Raw genomic sequence first — 16,592 nt, forward strand, 5'->3', positions numbered from 1 at the left:
TTATTCACATTTGTTCAATTTTCACGCGACCGTTCTTTAAAAAAAATCAGGGCAATGAATTTGAACTTTTAATTAGGGCTCACGGCGTGTCTGATAAATTCGCAAACATGTTCCACATGACGTTTGCACAAACAGACAAAAAGGAACACACCCCCAGTGAAAGTGGGGGCGGGGATGGATTTTAACATTCTCGCGTCAAAACACTTTCCGGCGTGAGCTCATTACAAACCACAGGGTAACAAGGTCCCAGTCTTCCGCGTAATTCTATTGACATTATTCGCTCATAATGGGTCTGGTTTTCATAAATCTTCATAGGCTTTAAGTTATTTGAATGTTATTCGAACGATTGTTTACAAAGCTGGTGTTTTCCCACCATATGTGCCGCTGTTTGTTTGATAATAAACACATGAACCTGTCTACACGAAGTGTCAAACAATTTCACTTAATTAATAATTAATTTATCACATAACACAAGTCTTTCAAACGTTTTCGAATATGTCATTGCCTTTCTAACAAACTAAGCCGATACCATCTTTGTGACGTCATAATGATCTTTTCGCGATTTCTGTTAAAAATATGAAATTATTTTTCAAAAACAAGTATTCAAGTAGCCGAACAAGTTGTAACAAACAAGTCCGGGAGACTCCTGCGGCGTGGTCTTGATGCTGACGACTTTGTTTTGATTATGACATCATAAAGCCTTATAATGACCAGACATATCAAAATGTGATCGTTGCTTTGATGTGACCATAGCAAAATTGACCAACTTTATTAGTCGATTATAGCGCCGACAGATATCAAAATGATTCAAATCAAATTGTTATTTTTGGCACAATGAAAAATGGAATTGGTCATAAAAATAAATGCCTTCTTGGAATGTGTTGATTTCAAGTTTTCCACAAATTGTTTAAAACCGCTACTTTTGTCTTAAAAGGTTTCTCTTATAAAAATCTCAATTATATGCATCTTTGTGATGTCATCATAATTGTTGCGTTGCAAACTTTCGTACATGTCGGCTCCGGTGCGAAACCTAGCGGCAGTTCTATTCACTACAGAGTCAGGACGTCGCCTTTCTAATACTGTATTTACTTACACGTTACAAGAAGTAATTAGACGTCACAATACAAAACACGGGTGTGCTTGTGTAATTTTTAATACAGTACCGATGAACAGACACATAAAATAGAGGCAAAATACAAAAAAAGTGTTTCCAGTGATTTAAAATGGTCAAGATCAGATTCCACTGCAGGATGACGTCAGCATAATGGTAATGGTGGCACAACGAATCATTCAACTGCTTTAAAAATCAACAAAACACCCAGTGTCTTCTTGCCATTAAACTGATAAAAAAATACAAAAGTTGTGAAATAAAACAACGCAGTTTGATGTCGTACACCTACGATCGGAAACACTTGAAACAATAAAAACAATCAGATAGTTTGTGCCGAGACACTGCATGCATAGTGCCCCAGTGCTGGTACAACTGGCAGTCGATTCGAAAATTTCAACTCTCAAACCAACGTTAACAGTCAGTTTGAAAACGACTCTGCCAAGTGGTGACGTCACATGAGAGTGACCGTTGCCATGGCTACGACCAATAGTTGCCTACGACAGAAGATACAAGTGATGCAAAATGGCAAAAGATGGAAAATGTCTTCGCGTTTCACTTGCTCTGTGACGTATGTATGACGTCACGATTTTCCATGGTGACCCCATTTCCAGATGTCTTTTCTCGTCACGATCCCGACAACCTGTAATGGCGAGAAAAACATGAACTACGCGGCCACAGTATAAATGCCCAATTTATGATTTCTATGCGAGACTCACCTCAAAGTTGTCATTTACTACCACAAGATGGCGCAGTCCGAGTGCGCGAAAGAGACGAAATATTCTCGGAAGTGAAGCACGCTGGGAAAATAAACCAGAAGTGAGACAAATAAAAAATCTACGCCACGATACCTGTTATGGTGACGTATGACATGGTCGCCTTTTACCTCAGAAATGGTGTAGGGAGCAGGGTTCAAGTAGGGTCGAATGTCAATGTGGCATCTTTGTTCGTCTTCGCTGACGTTGACAATGGAAAGGGGGAAGTACCGGGGGTATGAATCCCGAAACACTGCGAGCTCTAATCTGTCGTCTGGGCCACTCCGTTCCATGAAAACCTGAGATGAAAATTGTTCTCAATTTTTATTTTACTCAAACAGTCGCTATTTCTTCTCATGACACCAATGCCCGGCCAAAAACCCAATCGAAGTTTAACAAAACTGAATAAACAAATCACCACGGATCATCAAAAGATAATTAACGCAAATCATTCAATCCTCACCTTGTGCTTGAGCAAAATGAGAAGCTGCGAGCGTAAGATGAAACCACGAAACTTTCCTTCCTCATTGGTCACTGGATACCCGCTGTGGCAGTTATGCGGGTCGGACAACACCCGACATATGTCCTTCACCAAACACACTTCACGCACCGTGACAGCTGGCGTACCCATGACCTCCCTGTGACGTCACAAACACAACTATTTTAGATAATAAAGTAAAATAAAAAATGCGCGACCACCAGGACTTGCACAAGATCAGCTCGGTTGCTGGGGCCCGAGTGACGAGGAGTCATCACCGGGTTCAAGTCGTGCTAAGACTTTCCTCGGTCTGAGGATAAAGACCGTCAAGCCAAATTTTCATTTCTAAGCTAAGGTTTCCAATCATGCGGGAATTATCAAGTAATGGCAAGTTTACTTGAGGCAAATTTCGGCCACTGACCTAGCGTGTATGTTTATCGACAGCGGGGGAGGTTCCCACTCCAGGATAGGAACCTTGGCCAGGTGGACGTGCTTGTCGTAGATGCCTTGGTTGAAGAAATCGCCCACCCACTTGGCTATCATGAGGACGGTCATTAGAGGAAGACTGTAGCTGATGTTCCCCGTCGCTTCGATGAGGATGACAGTCAGGCTGATCGTCATTCGAACCGTGCCACCTGTATAAATATGGCGGTAACACAAGTCTGACGACCCGGTATAGTTGAACGGTGATAACAACCGTGCTTCACAAGGTAAAAACAGCTCTTTTTAACAAACCTAACTGAGCTGCTGCCCCTATAAGGGCATATTTGGCGACATCTTGCGACCATAGACAATCTGGGCAAATTGCATTCATACAAATGCCGATTAAGCGCCCCCAGGCGGCGCCGATGAGCAAGGCAGGGATGAAGAGACCGCTTGGCACCTACGAATAAACAGCTTCAGTTGTGAAGCTTTTAAAAATAGTTTGACAGCTGCCAAGTGATATCAATGCGAAACGTAGTATTTTTGAAGGTGTTTTTGGGAACTTAAGGTCTCTTAGAATCTATGCTTCTGCCACTGCAGCAGAGAATTAGCAGTTAATCTTCAAAAGTGGCGGGTCTCTTAAATCCTCTCAGTTTCTGGCGTTTAAAAACCTAATTTACGAACCTGAAGACCGTAAGTCCAGCAAGCAACGAAGAAGTAGGGGAAAACGAAAATGATGATGGTTAGCGGCTGAAAGGAACCTATTGAAAAATGTCAAGTCATCAGAAACCATTATGTCCGAACAATGGAATCTGCTTGTAGGTTAATTCCTGTTATCTGAAAGTCTACATACTAAAGCAACGAGCACTGTAAGGTTTCTTTATTCTGAAATAGTTCAATAAAACGCAACAGGCATGGGCGAGAACGATTGTGCTGAACGAGACCATGAACTTCTCCAGCGCCGAAATGGTGGAAGCCCAAACTTTTGCGTTTTTACGGAATACGACAATACAATCAATGAAACATGTTTTTCCATGTAACTTTTCAGTAGATTTAACAAAATAAAAGTTGTCACAATTTTCTCACTAGTCTATAATAAGAGCGACAGAGTAGAACGGTAATTGTGCAAACTTTCCACATAGTTTTCAGGTCAATATAGCTAAAAACGTTGAAGTCGAACACGCTTTGCTGCGTCAGTACTTATGGTAGTGACGTCAGTAGTGATTTGCAACATCGAACTTTCTTTTAAGTCAAACGTTTCTCATATTAGCGGGATGCTGCTGTTGCACCATCAACATATCGATGTGAAACCACGGAACACATAGAATATTCTTGTCAACGTAACTCCCATTTTCAATCTCTCGTAGAATAGCGCTACATTTTTGAATGGAAAAGTTTAGTGGAAGGCGCCGTCGGTTCTATGCGAGATAATAGTTCGCGTGGGTGTAGGGCAAGTTTCGAAACTGGCGCAAAGCATTTAGGTCCAATCTGGACGAATCCCGTGGAATGAATGAACCAACGCAAACACTCACCAGGGCGAGCTCGACAAGACTATATTTTACAAAAACTGACACAGATATAAACTTTTTGAATGCGGATTCACACTTTGTTCTATTTCCGCTTGATTGACAGATCGCCTTCGCCTTTATAGTCGCCAACCCGCCACACTGACATCATATGTGAACCCGCCACACAGACATCATAATGACTTAACATTTTAAATATTTTGTAAAACTAAGATCGTTGCAAAATTTACTAAGTCAACTACTTGTTTTGGCAGGGACGAGGTGGACTTTACACACCAAGTGTTTGCAATCAGGGCCACAAAAGCAGGCATTTTATAGCAAACATTTCATTGAAAAAGCGTTAACATTTTTCGAACAACATTTGTTCTTTATCAAAATTGGAATGATAATAATTATTGATTTAACCCTACAATGTCACATCAGAGGAAGAAGGGGATAAAATAAACAACGAAGAAGTATGAGCCATCAGTGAGCAGAAGACAAAGGTAACGGCAGGAAAACAACGAGGCTGTAACGATTCGTGGAACACGGCAGCTAACCAAAGAGCAAACGCCAAGTGGTAAACTGCATGGTGCTGGCCATCATGGGATATTTTGTTTGGGCTCTAGTAGTAGCTCTAGTGATTTGTTTTTTTTTCGAGTAAATTTTTGAAAGGAAGTATGTGCCATTCTGGAATGCCTGTTTGTTTAATTTCATTATTTGATAACAATCAGCAACTGTAAATCATTCGAGGTTGATAAAGAACAAATGATTTTCCAAACATGTTTGCGCTTTTTCAATAAAATGCTTATGCCTGCTTTTCTGGCTCTAACTGCAACCACTTAACATGTGAACTACTTATTGTCGGCAAGTATCACGCATTGCGTGCTTGGACGAAAGTGGGCCATCAGAATTTTAAAACGTCCTGATGCACTGAAAGATAAGCAACGTGTTGTAGCCGACCATTGGTTTGTCACACACTGGTCATTATTCTTTAACAATGACGTCTGACGATTCTGCAGCAGTTGATGACGTAATGGGCGTGTCCAACAGCAAGACAATGAGGTTGAAAATAAAGAAATACAAAATGAACCAGATTGAAAAACGTTTAAGGCTCCAAAAAGTTGTGGGCTTGTGTGTGCGTGCGTGCGCGTGTGTATGTGTACGTGTGTGTGAGGGGTGAAAGGCCTCCCACAAACACACACTGCTGGAAGATAACAACCCTCCCTAAGCTTACCCAGTGGATCATGAAAGAGACTTTTCACGCTGTCCTCAGGAGGAGTGAAGAACAACGATGCCATTGTGTTGTACTGACCATCTTCACACAGGAACTGCAACACACTGGTGTCATTAAGACGAAGAAATAACCACACTACAAAGTCATTTCCGTGCCATCTTGGTCAACTTTAAACAACATAAGGTTAAAAAATGAAAAATATTAGATTTAGTTACATACGCAAAGGACATAAATGAAAGATAAGTTGGGTTTTGCAGTTAATCATCAAAATAAGTTCAATCACCTGCAAATCAACGTTAATATCCTGCCCAAGCGGGTTGCATTGAGCGCTGAGAAACATCATCATAAATGCAATTGTGGCAGAAACCACGGATACAATTATGACCTCAACCACTTTTAAGAACCTTATCGTTACGTATTTGTTTCGAAAAATGGTGATTTTGTGATTGATTGCATTGAATAAAGCCCCTAATAAGCCGCCTGGTGTAAAGATAATACAACCAATTAATGTATAACAATAGCAAAAATCCGTTTTACTTGTAAAATGATAAAGGTAACTAAGCAATCCTACTTGAGTAAATACACAAGACTACAAAAACAAAGTTTCCTCCAATGTACTTACCAATAACTCCCATGAAAAAGAAGATGGGAAGCTCAAAGCCTTCGTAAGTTCCTTCAAATTTACCAAAGTTGATGAGACCAGGGTACGCTAGGTCCCCACCATGATGATGATAAAGGCTCATGAAAAAGTTCAAGGAATAACTTGATAGAATCGAGCAAAGAAACTGAAGAAAGCATGGGTAATATTACAGTAACAATATCTACCACTATATTCTACAACATCTACGTCGCAAAAGTGAGCAACTGGAATATGCCAAGAAATGCAAACTCACAATTCTCCACGTTAAAGCTTGATTCCAAAAACTTGATGCTTCCTCTAAACTAAACAGAACGCCACCTACTGGGGCTCCAAACGCCGCAGCCACACCAGCAGCGGCACCTGCGAAGAGGTTACGTTCAAAAATAACCTGCCAAACAGGATTTTGCAAAATTGTATGATATAGCTTACATGGTAAAATATACAGTTTACACCTAGTTTGAGCCTAACCTGCACAAACAAAGTCTCGCTTTTCGCGATCATTTCTGAAATATTCAAAGAGCGGAAAAGTAAGTTTAAATGTGATGGATCTTCCTTGAGATATACCGGCTGCAAGGACAGCTCCAGCGTGGATCATCGGACCTTCCTGGAGAAATATTTCAAAGTTCAAAATTAGCTTTTTGAAAACCTAGACTTCAAATATCGAGAAAAGCTGACCCACCTTTCCAACTGCAAGTCCCCCAGACACAGAGGCGATAATCCCAACAACTTTCGTGAAAAATGTTTTCAACCGAACAACGTTTGGAACTTTCACTCCGTTGAGAAAACATTTTATCTGAGGAATTCCACTGCCGGCAGCAACGGGCTGTAGAATCATGACATCAGTTTTAAACAAAAAAACTAAAAAACGAATGAAGTTTAGGATGAAAACTTGAGAATAACTTACAGCAACAAAAACTGTGAGGAGAGCGGCTATCATGACCAAACCAGCATTGATGGTAATCCAGATCAATAGCGGTTGATAAAGACATGCGCTTTTGACACATTTTTCGATGGCTATGATCAGCACAATTGGTAAATATTGAGGTCATGAAATATAGGGACATAATTTTTTTATTTACAGTATGCAGTAGTGCCATGTGTGACTGCTTGTTCCAAACAGTATTTTTATCTAGTTAAGAAACCCACCAAAAAATTTTTAAATAAGTATTACATTAACAAGAAGATTTGCAATTTTTACACAAAATCATATCACAAATTGACAACTATCTTATTTATTTATGCTTAAGTTGAGTATTTGTACCAATTATTTACCAAAAATTATGTATACTATTACATCAGGTAATTACTATGCGAGATGTTATCAGATGTTGAATGTGGTGCTTTTGTAAAACCGTCGGTGGAACAAATTTTGAACGAAGTTTTGAGCGACAGTTTAAAGATGTGATTTATACGGAAAAAAATAAGGCAGTTAAGCAAACACAAGCACTACTGCACTATAATGGGTTTGACGAATATCAGTGAACAACAAAGTCAAAACAGTTCCAAAAAATTTTTCTTACCTTGTGTAACAATTTTCATTTTAAGCTCAGTTAGCTGGATAATGGAAATATTGATGATCACGGCAACAAGTCCCGTCGTTATTCCGATGAGAACGCAAATCAACCATCGCTGTATTTGGATACACTTCCATTGCTGCAAAAATATGACTTAGGTAAAATATCATAAAATATGTATGTATGTAATATGTCATAAAATATGACATTCCAACAAGCAAAACTCTTATCTTGCACAAACCAATAACACAAACCAATAACAGAATAAAAATTAAGCTCCGAATAAATTTACCCGATGCGACATTTTGGTTTCTTCCGCATAGTACAACTCATTTTCTATGGTGTCATAATCAAGAGCCTAGAAACAAAGAAATACAGAAAAAATGGAAAGTACAGCTGTTTTCAACAAGAAGGTTGTGTACAGAGACAAAAAATTTGGTGTGACAGTGAGCAATAAAGCCTCTACTCTATATATAATGTATATGTACTTTTTATAAATTTACATTTAAAAAACCTAATTTGGCTTGCTTGTTTATTACAAATCATGAAGGCAAAAACGTTTAGCTGGCACACTGACAAGTCTTATAGACATGCCACGGTTGAAAGTACGGTAAATTTCGACAAAAAATTATGCAGGCAAAGACATAAATTTGGACAAGATGGTGTGCACTTAAGGTTCAATTCTTCGTTTTGTTTATTATAAGTTGGTGTTCAAACAAACAAATTTTCTTTTTTTGTTCATTATAAATTGGCGTACACTTTGATAAACCTCATGCGTGCAGCTGCCACACTTTCCACCATAGTACATATATGTATATGTGCCACGTAATCCATTATGCAAATTTGGTACAACAATACGTAAAAAATATATAGTGCTACATGAAAATAAAATTTGTATTGTGCACATTCATTAAATTTAAACGTTTAATTTCTGCATGCTTCTCTATGACTTCAACTTTACCTCATAGTCAGCTGTTTTCTTTGGTCTGACTGACTCCTAAAAAACAATAAAAGCTAATTGTAAACATCATTAATGACATGAAACCCTTAGTGATGGTTTTATATATCTAGAAGCAATAGGCTAGCTCATTTCACCGAAAGCATGCCAACTAGTGAAGAGATATATGCATTTAGGTTAGGAGAATGGACATGCAAAAAATTGATTTTACTTATTTAGAGTTTCATTATAAGTTACAGCTTGAAGTTAGTTGAAGTTACAGCTTAAGAGGAAGATTTAGGTTACGACAATGTTATAACAATCAAGTTGGGTTAAAAATATGTCCAAACGTACAATTTTTTCCAGTGAATTAGCGACAACCTGTAGAAATATCGCAACAAATAATTATAATGATTAAGTATGAAACGTTTGCAACAATAAAAATTTAACAATTTATTGACAGATTGGTTTTAATTTTTACTGAATCAATAAAATTTAATGACATTTTAGATGAGTGAGTAAATAAAGGTAAAAAACTAGGCCACGTTTTAAGCTACATATAACTTACATCAGTGTCAGACACAAGTGCTTCAATGCCGCTGTCTCCGTTTTCAAAGAAGCCATCTGACGTTCTTCTATTTGGTGTAGACAAAAACCTGCAGGATGCTTCACTGTGGTTTCCAATTGATGAAATCATGACCTCGTCGTCTTCATCATTCGAAAGCAAGGGAGATAAATCCCCTCTAGTGTCCATGATAACTTCTACACCCCCCTCCTGTCTGTATGTTTGACTACACCTGGATAAACGCAAGATCGATTCGTACCTATCCTAGACCGACTGGTACTGTAATTAGTAGGCCAATAGAAAGCTACTTCTGCACTCACTTCTAAAAGATGGTCATATGACGTTGATTGCGAGATTCCCCTGAATTACGAAACAGTATTGTGGTCATAGACATCAGAAATATAAACAATAAATGCCTAACTAGGTTGCTTTGCTAAGGGAAAAAATGAAGCACGCAAACGATTGACAAAAAAAACAAAAATAGACTCGAAGATGCATGGACATAAATGGGCGTAAAGGAACGTTACAAAAAATTGTTTGTTGTAGAGTAATTTTCGTGGGGTAAAAACAATTTTATTTTGTAAAGCAAAGTAGCCCTAACCTCAACCGTAACTTAACTGACGTAGGCTGAGCTTACTGATATATGTTGCTAAAAAGTTTCTATATCGACCAATGCTATGCAACGTACTTACCAAAAGTTTAATCAAAAGTTTTAACTCACTGTTTCATTTAATTTCCTTACAGCTTGTACCTCAGACTAAATAAAATAAAATAAATAAATAAATCAATTTTATTTTAATTTATTTATTCTGAAAGGAAGAAAGTTGATGCAGTTAAAACTGGAAAAAATAAAAGGCATCTAAAAAACTACGAATTTAAAATTTTTGGTTCTATTTAACAATTTACATTTAAACTTATCATACTTATACATACTATATTTGTCACCAGGCATAATTTCAATAACAAAATTTTTATTCTCTTATTGTAATCTGCCCAGACGAAGCTTACCTGCATAGGTTTGCCAAACGTTGGTTTGTAAATACATTAACTCACCAGCTGAACATCTTTTGTTAATATTATTATTATCAAATTTTGGCCAGTAAACTTTCATAAAACATTTTCAAAAATGAGTTCAAAACTTTAGAAATGTAATAAACTAAGTTTTATTGTTTAGCAGCTTTAATCAATTTCGCAATTTTTAAGTTTCCGCTCCCAAATTAAATGAGATTACAATTTCCTGAACCAATATTGATTTTCGGAGATACGATTTATTTGCTTTGTCTGGTCTGTGACTCAAACCCATAACAACGAACAAAGTACAAAACGAATGAAGATGTTTTTACATTTTTATTAAAACTAAAATGTAGTTAAAGTTAAAAAAAAAATTTAAATTTAAAAAAAAAGAAATTTATTCATTCAGACTGTTTCCTAATCAATTTAGTTTAAAAATTTTTTTGTCACATTGGTTGATTGATATCTCTCCAAAAATTTAATATTTGTCATTTCAACTGAAAACCCTTACCCTCATTTAATTTACCGCATGCTACATCAGCCGCCTAGCAACGACGCGCAATAGTCTTTATAGATGAGAAAATAATGTGTGCATTGTGACAAATCAGATAGCCGAATATTTACCGAGGAAGAATGACAAAGGAGAAAAGATTTATTTCTTAAGGGCCTCCATCAGTATTGAAGTTTGCCGTAATCGGTAAACGTCTCTGACTGCTTTGGGGAAACCCTGAAGTCTGATTTAACGATTTATATCAAATTGTGGTTGACACTTGACAAGGCATACTGCTGTACTACCGGTTGCTCGTCTGGGCAAGCCTTCTGTTATTTAGTTAAGGCAGTTTCTAGGCCTAGTTAAATTAAAATGCTTGTGCACATTCAAGTTCAGACGAGGCAAGACCATGTGAGATTTATCGTGCCGGTACGAGGCCGTAAATTTCCCAGATTGCAGAGTTTGGTGCACTCAAAAATGTTCTCAATGAACTAGGCCTACTGTGGCGCACTTTAGGTGTGTTATTTTGAACTGAATGACTTGGACAGAAGTTTTTCGCTTTCAATTTTTAATTGATTGAGACATAAAATTAGTCAAACTGTTGCTTTACTACGTAACTGTGCATCTATAAAGGCCGGACTGCAGAGTATGGCAGTTTTCGCCGAAAACACGAGATTGCAGAAGCAAAATTCCGGTGTGCAAGGAAGCAGCCGTCGTGAACTGAGACTTGTGGCCCAAGCCTGTCTGGCATTTGTGGTAAGCAAGGTACGGCCTTTTGCAGAAAAGAAATGGAGAAAAAATTAGTGTCTTTTTTAGAAACATCGCATCTCTCCTTATGTGCAATACCGATTCAGCTAAAAAAATCTCGGATGTACTCATGCCATACTCTGCAGTCTGGCATAAGAGCTCACTTTAAATGCACCCAATTATTTTATGCAACCGCACTTGTCATTTTTGGTTGGTCAGCCCACGCAAGATCTTGCTAAAAACGGCCGACCTCTGCAGTTTCTTCTTCAATTGTCAGGTTTCTTCAAAGCATTGACTGCCTGTTTTAAAGACGTTTGCCAAATTTATGATTTTAAATTTAAGATTTATGAATGATCCCCGTTTATCGTTATTTTTGCAGACGTTTATTTTATATGTGTTAGCCTTTGTTATCCTGGAGTGCATTTTCCGTTGTTCTTTTCAGTAAGGGCGAGGTGTTCCAGTTTCTTTTTACTAAGCTCGTGTCCTGTGAATAGTGTCTAAGTACCATTAATATGGGGTCTAGCGCAGAAGTGCGAAACCATGCGTTACATTTATACTCAGTATCAAAAACTTCTTTTAGGCAAGAACAACTTTGTTTTAATTGCCAACCTGACATGTTTAATTGATCTGACAAAAATTTAATTAAACAAAATCTGTGCATTGCTGTCTAACCCCACCTACTAAGTGACGCAATGGAGAACTACAAGCTCTTGCAACGGCTTGGCAAAGGAGCACAGGGCTCAGTGTACTTAGTTGAGAATAGACACGATGGTCTGAACTATGTCCTCAAAAAAGTGGAATGTAACGACGAAAGTGAGGCCAACAAGGCATTTAAGGAGGCGATGGCTCTGCAGGAATTGCGCCATCAATTTGTTTGTGGCTACAAAGAATTCTTTGTCACCTGGGACAAAGATGAATGTGCCATGTTTGTCTGCATTGTTATGGATTTCTATGAGATGGGAGATTTGGCCAAAGTCCTTAAAACTAAACGAGTGAAACAGGAGAACATTGATGAGGTCATTCTGAAGAAGTGGCTTGGACAGATGGTTGAAGCGCTGGTTTTCGTTCACAAAAAGGAAGTCATCCATAGAGATCTCAAGCCCAGCAACATATTTATGACAAAAAATTTAAGCATCAGTATTGGAGATTTTGGTGTTGCCACGGTGATGGGTGATGCTAGGACGAGAACGCGTACAACTGTCGGATCAATGAACTGGATGGCGCCAGAAGTGATGGAGCGCCCTTATGATGAACGAAGTGACGTGTGGTCCTTGGGCTGCATTGTTCTGGAACTAGCCACATGTGCTTTCCTCGACCCAGTCCAGATCTCCAGCACTTTGTTTGAAATCAAGCAGAACCCGCAGTGTCTTGAAGATATTCTCACCGATCTTCCCAAGTACAAATACTCACCAAATCTCTGTCAAGTCATAAGGACGATGCTGCGCAGAAATTTTCAACAGAGACCAACTGCTATCGATCTTCTAACGCTGCCTTATATCAAGGAGTGCATGCTGTTAAACCCAGAATCGGAGCTGGTCGAAAAAAGAAAAACTTTCACTGCTGCTGTAGAGGCCCTGCCTGAATTCAAAAGTGCAAAAGAAATGTTCGAATATATGGCAAAGCACTTGCAGAATGAAGAAGCACAGAAGCAGTGCTTGAAACTTCTCATTGCAAGAGCAAAGAACAAAGCTTATTGTAAAAGCATTGACACAAGGATGAAAAAGCAACTCATGAACATCATGGAAACCCACATTGAAAGCAGTCACATCCAGCTACAGGCCTGCAAGATCCTTCTCAACCTGATCGAAAACAACGAAGCCACTGAACGTATATTTTACACCAAAGAGTGCATCAAACCCGTATTGTTTGCGATGAGGTCACACCCCACAAGTGCTGAGCTTCAAGCATCTGCCTGTTCGCTCATCATTGTCTTGTCTGGCGATGAAGAGGCAGCTGACATAATTGGTCAACTGGGAGGTTTGCAAGATGTGTTGTCAGCAATGCGACAATTCCCAAATGATGCCAGCATTTGCTCAAACTGTTGCGGTGCTCTATGGAGTCTTTCTATAAATGAGTCCAATGCTAAAATTGTCACAGAAGAGAAAGGAATCCATGATGTATGCAATGCTCTACAAACTCACATCAATACACCATCAGTGATCGAGACAGCTTGCTCCGCCATTTGGTCTCTTTCCCTAGAAGATGATAACATTGATGTTCTCTCTGATGTTGCGATCGCACTGATCCTCGAATCCATCCAGCTTCACATCAAAGATGTTAAAGTGGTGAAGAACGCATTCATGGCACTCGCAAGCATAGTCACGTGCGGCGAGGAGTGTTCCTACCGTGTCATCACACCAAGCAAGGACATCGCCGGCCTGCAGGTGATCATAAAAGCTTACAAACAGCACAAGGATGTGATTGACATCGCAGAAAGTTTGAGCACTCTTCTTTTGGAATTGACCGAATACGATGACGTTCTCGATGAACTGAAGGCTCCGAGCCTTAAGATCAAAGAAACCTTGCTTGGTTCCCTGGAAAAGTTTAAAAGAAACGATGACATTGTCTCAAACTCAAAGGCCATCCTTGCAAAGCTCGGTATAAAGACAACAGGAAAACCAACAACCAAGCGCTAACTTTAAAAGGATCTGACATTGTAAAACTGAGTTCAGTTTGGAAATGAATGTAAGACGAGATTGAAATGAATTACGTCGTTGTCATTTAACTTTATGATGCAGTTTGATCCATTTACGTTTATGTCAGAATAATCTCCCAGAGTGACCGATAAGTTGCAGTAAATTTATTTTTGGTAAAAATTTGCATAAAACTAAGAGTTTTCACACAAACGGAATATATGCACTTTAGAAAGTAGTATTTCAATTTTTACGAGGGTAACCAAGCTCTGCTGTAGTATGTTGCCTCCTTGCACAGTTTAAAACGTTTGCCTTTCATGTGTTTCTATGCAGTGACTCCTCATGATAATGAAGCAAGTTTAGACATGGCCCCTAACACTGGTGCTGTAAATTTACGAAAGCCTGAATGGGTTCACTTTTGTATGTTAATTATATTTACCTTTAATTCTAGCACAAATGAACGATAATCATGGGATAATATATCCGTGAATGATTAATTATTTTCGTTTAGAAACAAGGTAACAATAGGCTGGTATGGTGGCCACTCAAAATTCAATAAATTGATTAAACGAAATTGCTTTTCTCATAATTTTTTTGTGATAAATCTCATTATATATTGATCTTTTCACCTACAATGTTTTACGAGGTTAACATTGCCCCCAACAGAGATTTTATTATGAGGTCATAAATAATCAATATTTTATGTAAATATTCCAAGATTTATTGTGATATAACATTTCTTTGTACATCAAATATTTGTTGCCTCACAGACAGTATTTGCATGCTCTTTGTCATCACAAAACACTTTACATTCAAACACAATTTCACTACAATTGCACACTTTCTGTATCTTTTTTTGCAATATGTACATACTTTAATTACATGGCCTTTTGCACCGCATTTTGTAGCTTTGCTACCACGTAGCCATTTTGTGACTGTTAGTAGCCGCATGAGTGTGAAATTAATATGACATTATCTTCAGATTATGGAATGTTAATTTTCATTGTTCTGTTTTTACTCATCCTTACACATCCCACTGTACTCTAGCTTCATGTTCGAGAGTATCAGTATCAGTCATCACCGTGTGTCCTGTGTTTGAGATATTTAGAAGTGACCAAATGGCTTACTATGTATTTGTACACATTAATTTATATTCCAAAAATGATGTCAATAAAGAAAAACACTTCTTGAGCGAATGTTTGGCACAGATAGCTCACCACAAGCTTAATGCATTCATCGGTCACAAGCAAACAATTGCTAAAACGGAAATAGCACTACTGAGTCCTGCCACAATATGACATCATCGACCTGTACGCCGGCTAATCTGGGTTGACCCTGAACTGGAAAAACTGCAAGACGAACGCAAGATAACCCAAGTCCCGCAAGATATCGCAAGTGTACTTCAATCCGTTCTTTTTTTGGAATTGCCCCGATATGAAATTTACTTACATACGCCAACTCACCCGATAAACTTACAATTTTGATAATAAATCATTATTAGCTTTACAGGATATAATTTTTACAGCTGAACCAGTCGCGACATCTCCTCATATCCCGACCGTAATTTATTAATTTGACGTTTCTGATGGAGTTATCAGTATCAATGAGGGTTGGAAAATTTCTTGAATGTGCTCGGTCCAAGCAACTTCTTTATCCATGAGGCGCTAATATATAAACAACTTATAACAATAAACACGCTGACAGTTTCCGAATTTAGTTCAATTACCTCACAATGAAACTTGTTTGTTTGATTTTGCTATTCTAAGCCAAACTTTATCGCAATCGCTGTCAATCAAAAACTCACACTAGCGTTAACGTTTGAAACGCTGGTGTGGATGAAATTTGATGGGTGAAAGTTTTGGTTCCACGACATATGACCGCGGGAAAATGACCGCGAACAAACTCACCGGGGACAACTGAACGTGACGTAAATTGACCGCGAACAAACTGACTGTGATGTAAATTGACCGCGAACAAACTAACCGGGAACAGACTTACCGGAATGAAAATTGACCGGGAGGTAAATTGACCGTGCAAGTGCTGAATTATTGTGTTTAAGTTGATGGTAGTATATGATATGTAAAGTAAATATTTGTTTGTAACCTTTGTTCGGTAGTAAACAGTACAACGCTGGGACAAGGTCGCCATGTCGTGAAGCATGGATAGAGTAAACCTGTGAAAATATTGGCGGGGTAACCTTGAACGTCCCATCAGCTTGCCAGTTTTCTGATAATTCTAGTACTCTTTTGCTCTCTTCGGTGCCAAAAATTAATATCCTATTTTCTTCAGCTCCTGAGTCATACTGCAAAAAAAGTTCAGACCCCATAGCATCATCTAAAAGAATATGTTTGTACGAGTCAGGTATTTCTAAATCTGTGCAGTTCCGTGGATTTGCAGGTGCTGCAACAGTCCTAAGTCGTGTTCGTTGTATTGATCTTTTCATATTTTTTTCCACAATATGCGCTCTGACGGCACCTGGCAATCCCACTGTCGCGTCAGATATGATATTTGCTGGTGTGGACGTATTAGTATAACCATAACCAAGACTT

At 38.5% G+C, this 16,592-nt stretch overlaps 2 protein-coding genes across 3 annotated transcripts; one reads left to right on the forward strand and one right to left on the reverse strand.

The window, feature by feature from the left end:
• Positions 1 to 1,135: 1,135 nt before the first annotated feature.
• On the reverse strand, positions 1,136 to 9,488 carry LOC143469146 (H(+)/Cl(-) exchange transporter 7-like). Of its 2 annotated transcripts, XM_076966725.1 has the most exons (19): positions 9,166 to 9,488; positions 8,952 to 8,978; positions 8,622 to 8,657; positions 7,953 to 8,018; positions 7,667 to 7,799; positions 7,051 to 7,160; positions 6,826 to 6,969; positions 6,615 to 6,750; positions 6,400 to 6,506; positions 6,129 to 6,291; positions 5,790 to 5,986; positions 5,507 to 5,600; positions 3,449 to 3,525; positions 3,077 to 3,224; positions 2,763 to 2,976; positions 2,327 to 2,501; positions 1,995 to 2,162; positions 1,828 to 1,908; positions 1,136 to 1,751 (listed from the first exon to the last, which is right to left on the reverse strand). In XM_076966725.1, the coding sequence occupies exons 1-19, from the start codon at positions 9,349 to 9,351 to the stop codon at positions 1,692 to 1,694; spliced, it is 2,322 nt and encodes a 773-aa protein (XP_076822840.1). In that variant the 5' UTR covers positions 9,352 to 9,488; the 3' UTR covers positions 1,136 to 1,691. The 2 variants fall into 2 exon arrangements, with proteins under 2 accessions (XP_076822840.1, XP_076822841.1); XM_076966726.1 differs by lacking the exon at positions 8,952 to 8,978.
• Positions 9,489 to 10,826: 1,338 nt separating this feature from the next.
• Positions 10,827 to 15,234, forward strand: LOC143469461 (serine/threonine kinase-like domain-containing protein STKLD1). Its single transcript, XM_076967153.1, has one exon. The coding sequence runs from the start codon at positions 12,103 to 12,105 to the stop codon at positions 14,044 to 14,046; it is 1,944 nt and encodes a 647-aa protein (XP_076823268.1). The 5' UTR covers positions 10,827 to 12,102; the 3' UTR covers positions 14,047 to 15,234.
• The last annotated feature ends 1,358 nt before the right edge of the window (positions 15,235 to 16,592 follow it).

The sequence above is a fragment of the Clavelina lepadiformis genome, chromosome 8, assembly GCF_947623445.1.
Source record: "Clavelina lepadiformis chromosome 8, kaClaLepa1.1, whole genome shotgun sequence".
Lineage (NCBI taxonomy): Eukaryota > Metazoa > Chordata > Ascidiacea > Aplousobranchia > Clavelinidae > Clavelina > Clavelina lepadiformis.

Coding starts and splice junctions, on each gene's coding strand:
- LOC143469461 (XM_076967153.1), top strand. CDS start 12,103: ATGGAGAACTACAAGCTCTTGCAACGGCTTGGCAAAGGAGCACAGGGC.
- LOC143469146 (XM_076966725.1), bottom strand. CDS start 9,351: ATGGACACTAGAGGGGATTTATCTCCCTTGCTTTCGAATGATGAAGAC. Junction 6,970..7,050: donor TCCTCACAGTTTTTGTTGCT/GTAAGTTATTCT, acceptor ATGATTCTACAG/CCCGTTGCTGCCGGCAGTGG. Junction 6,507..6,614: donor GCGAGACTTTGTTTGTGCAG/GTTAGGCTCAAA, acceptor ACCTCTTCGCAG/GTGCCGCTGCTGGTGTGGCT.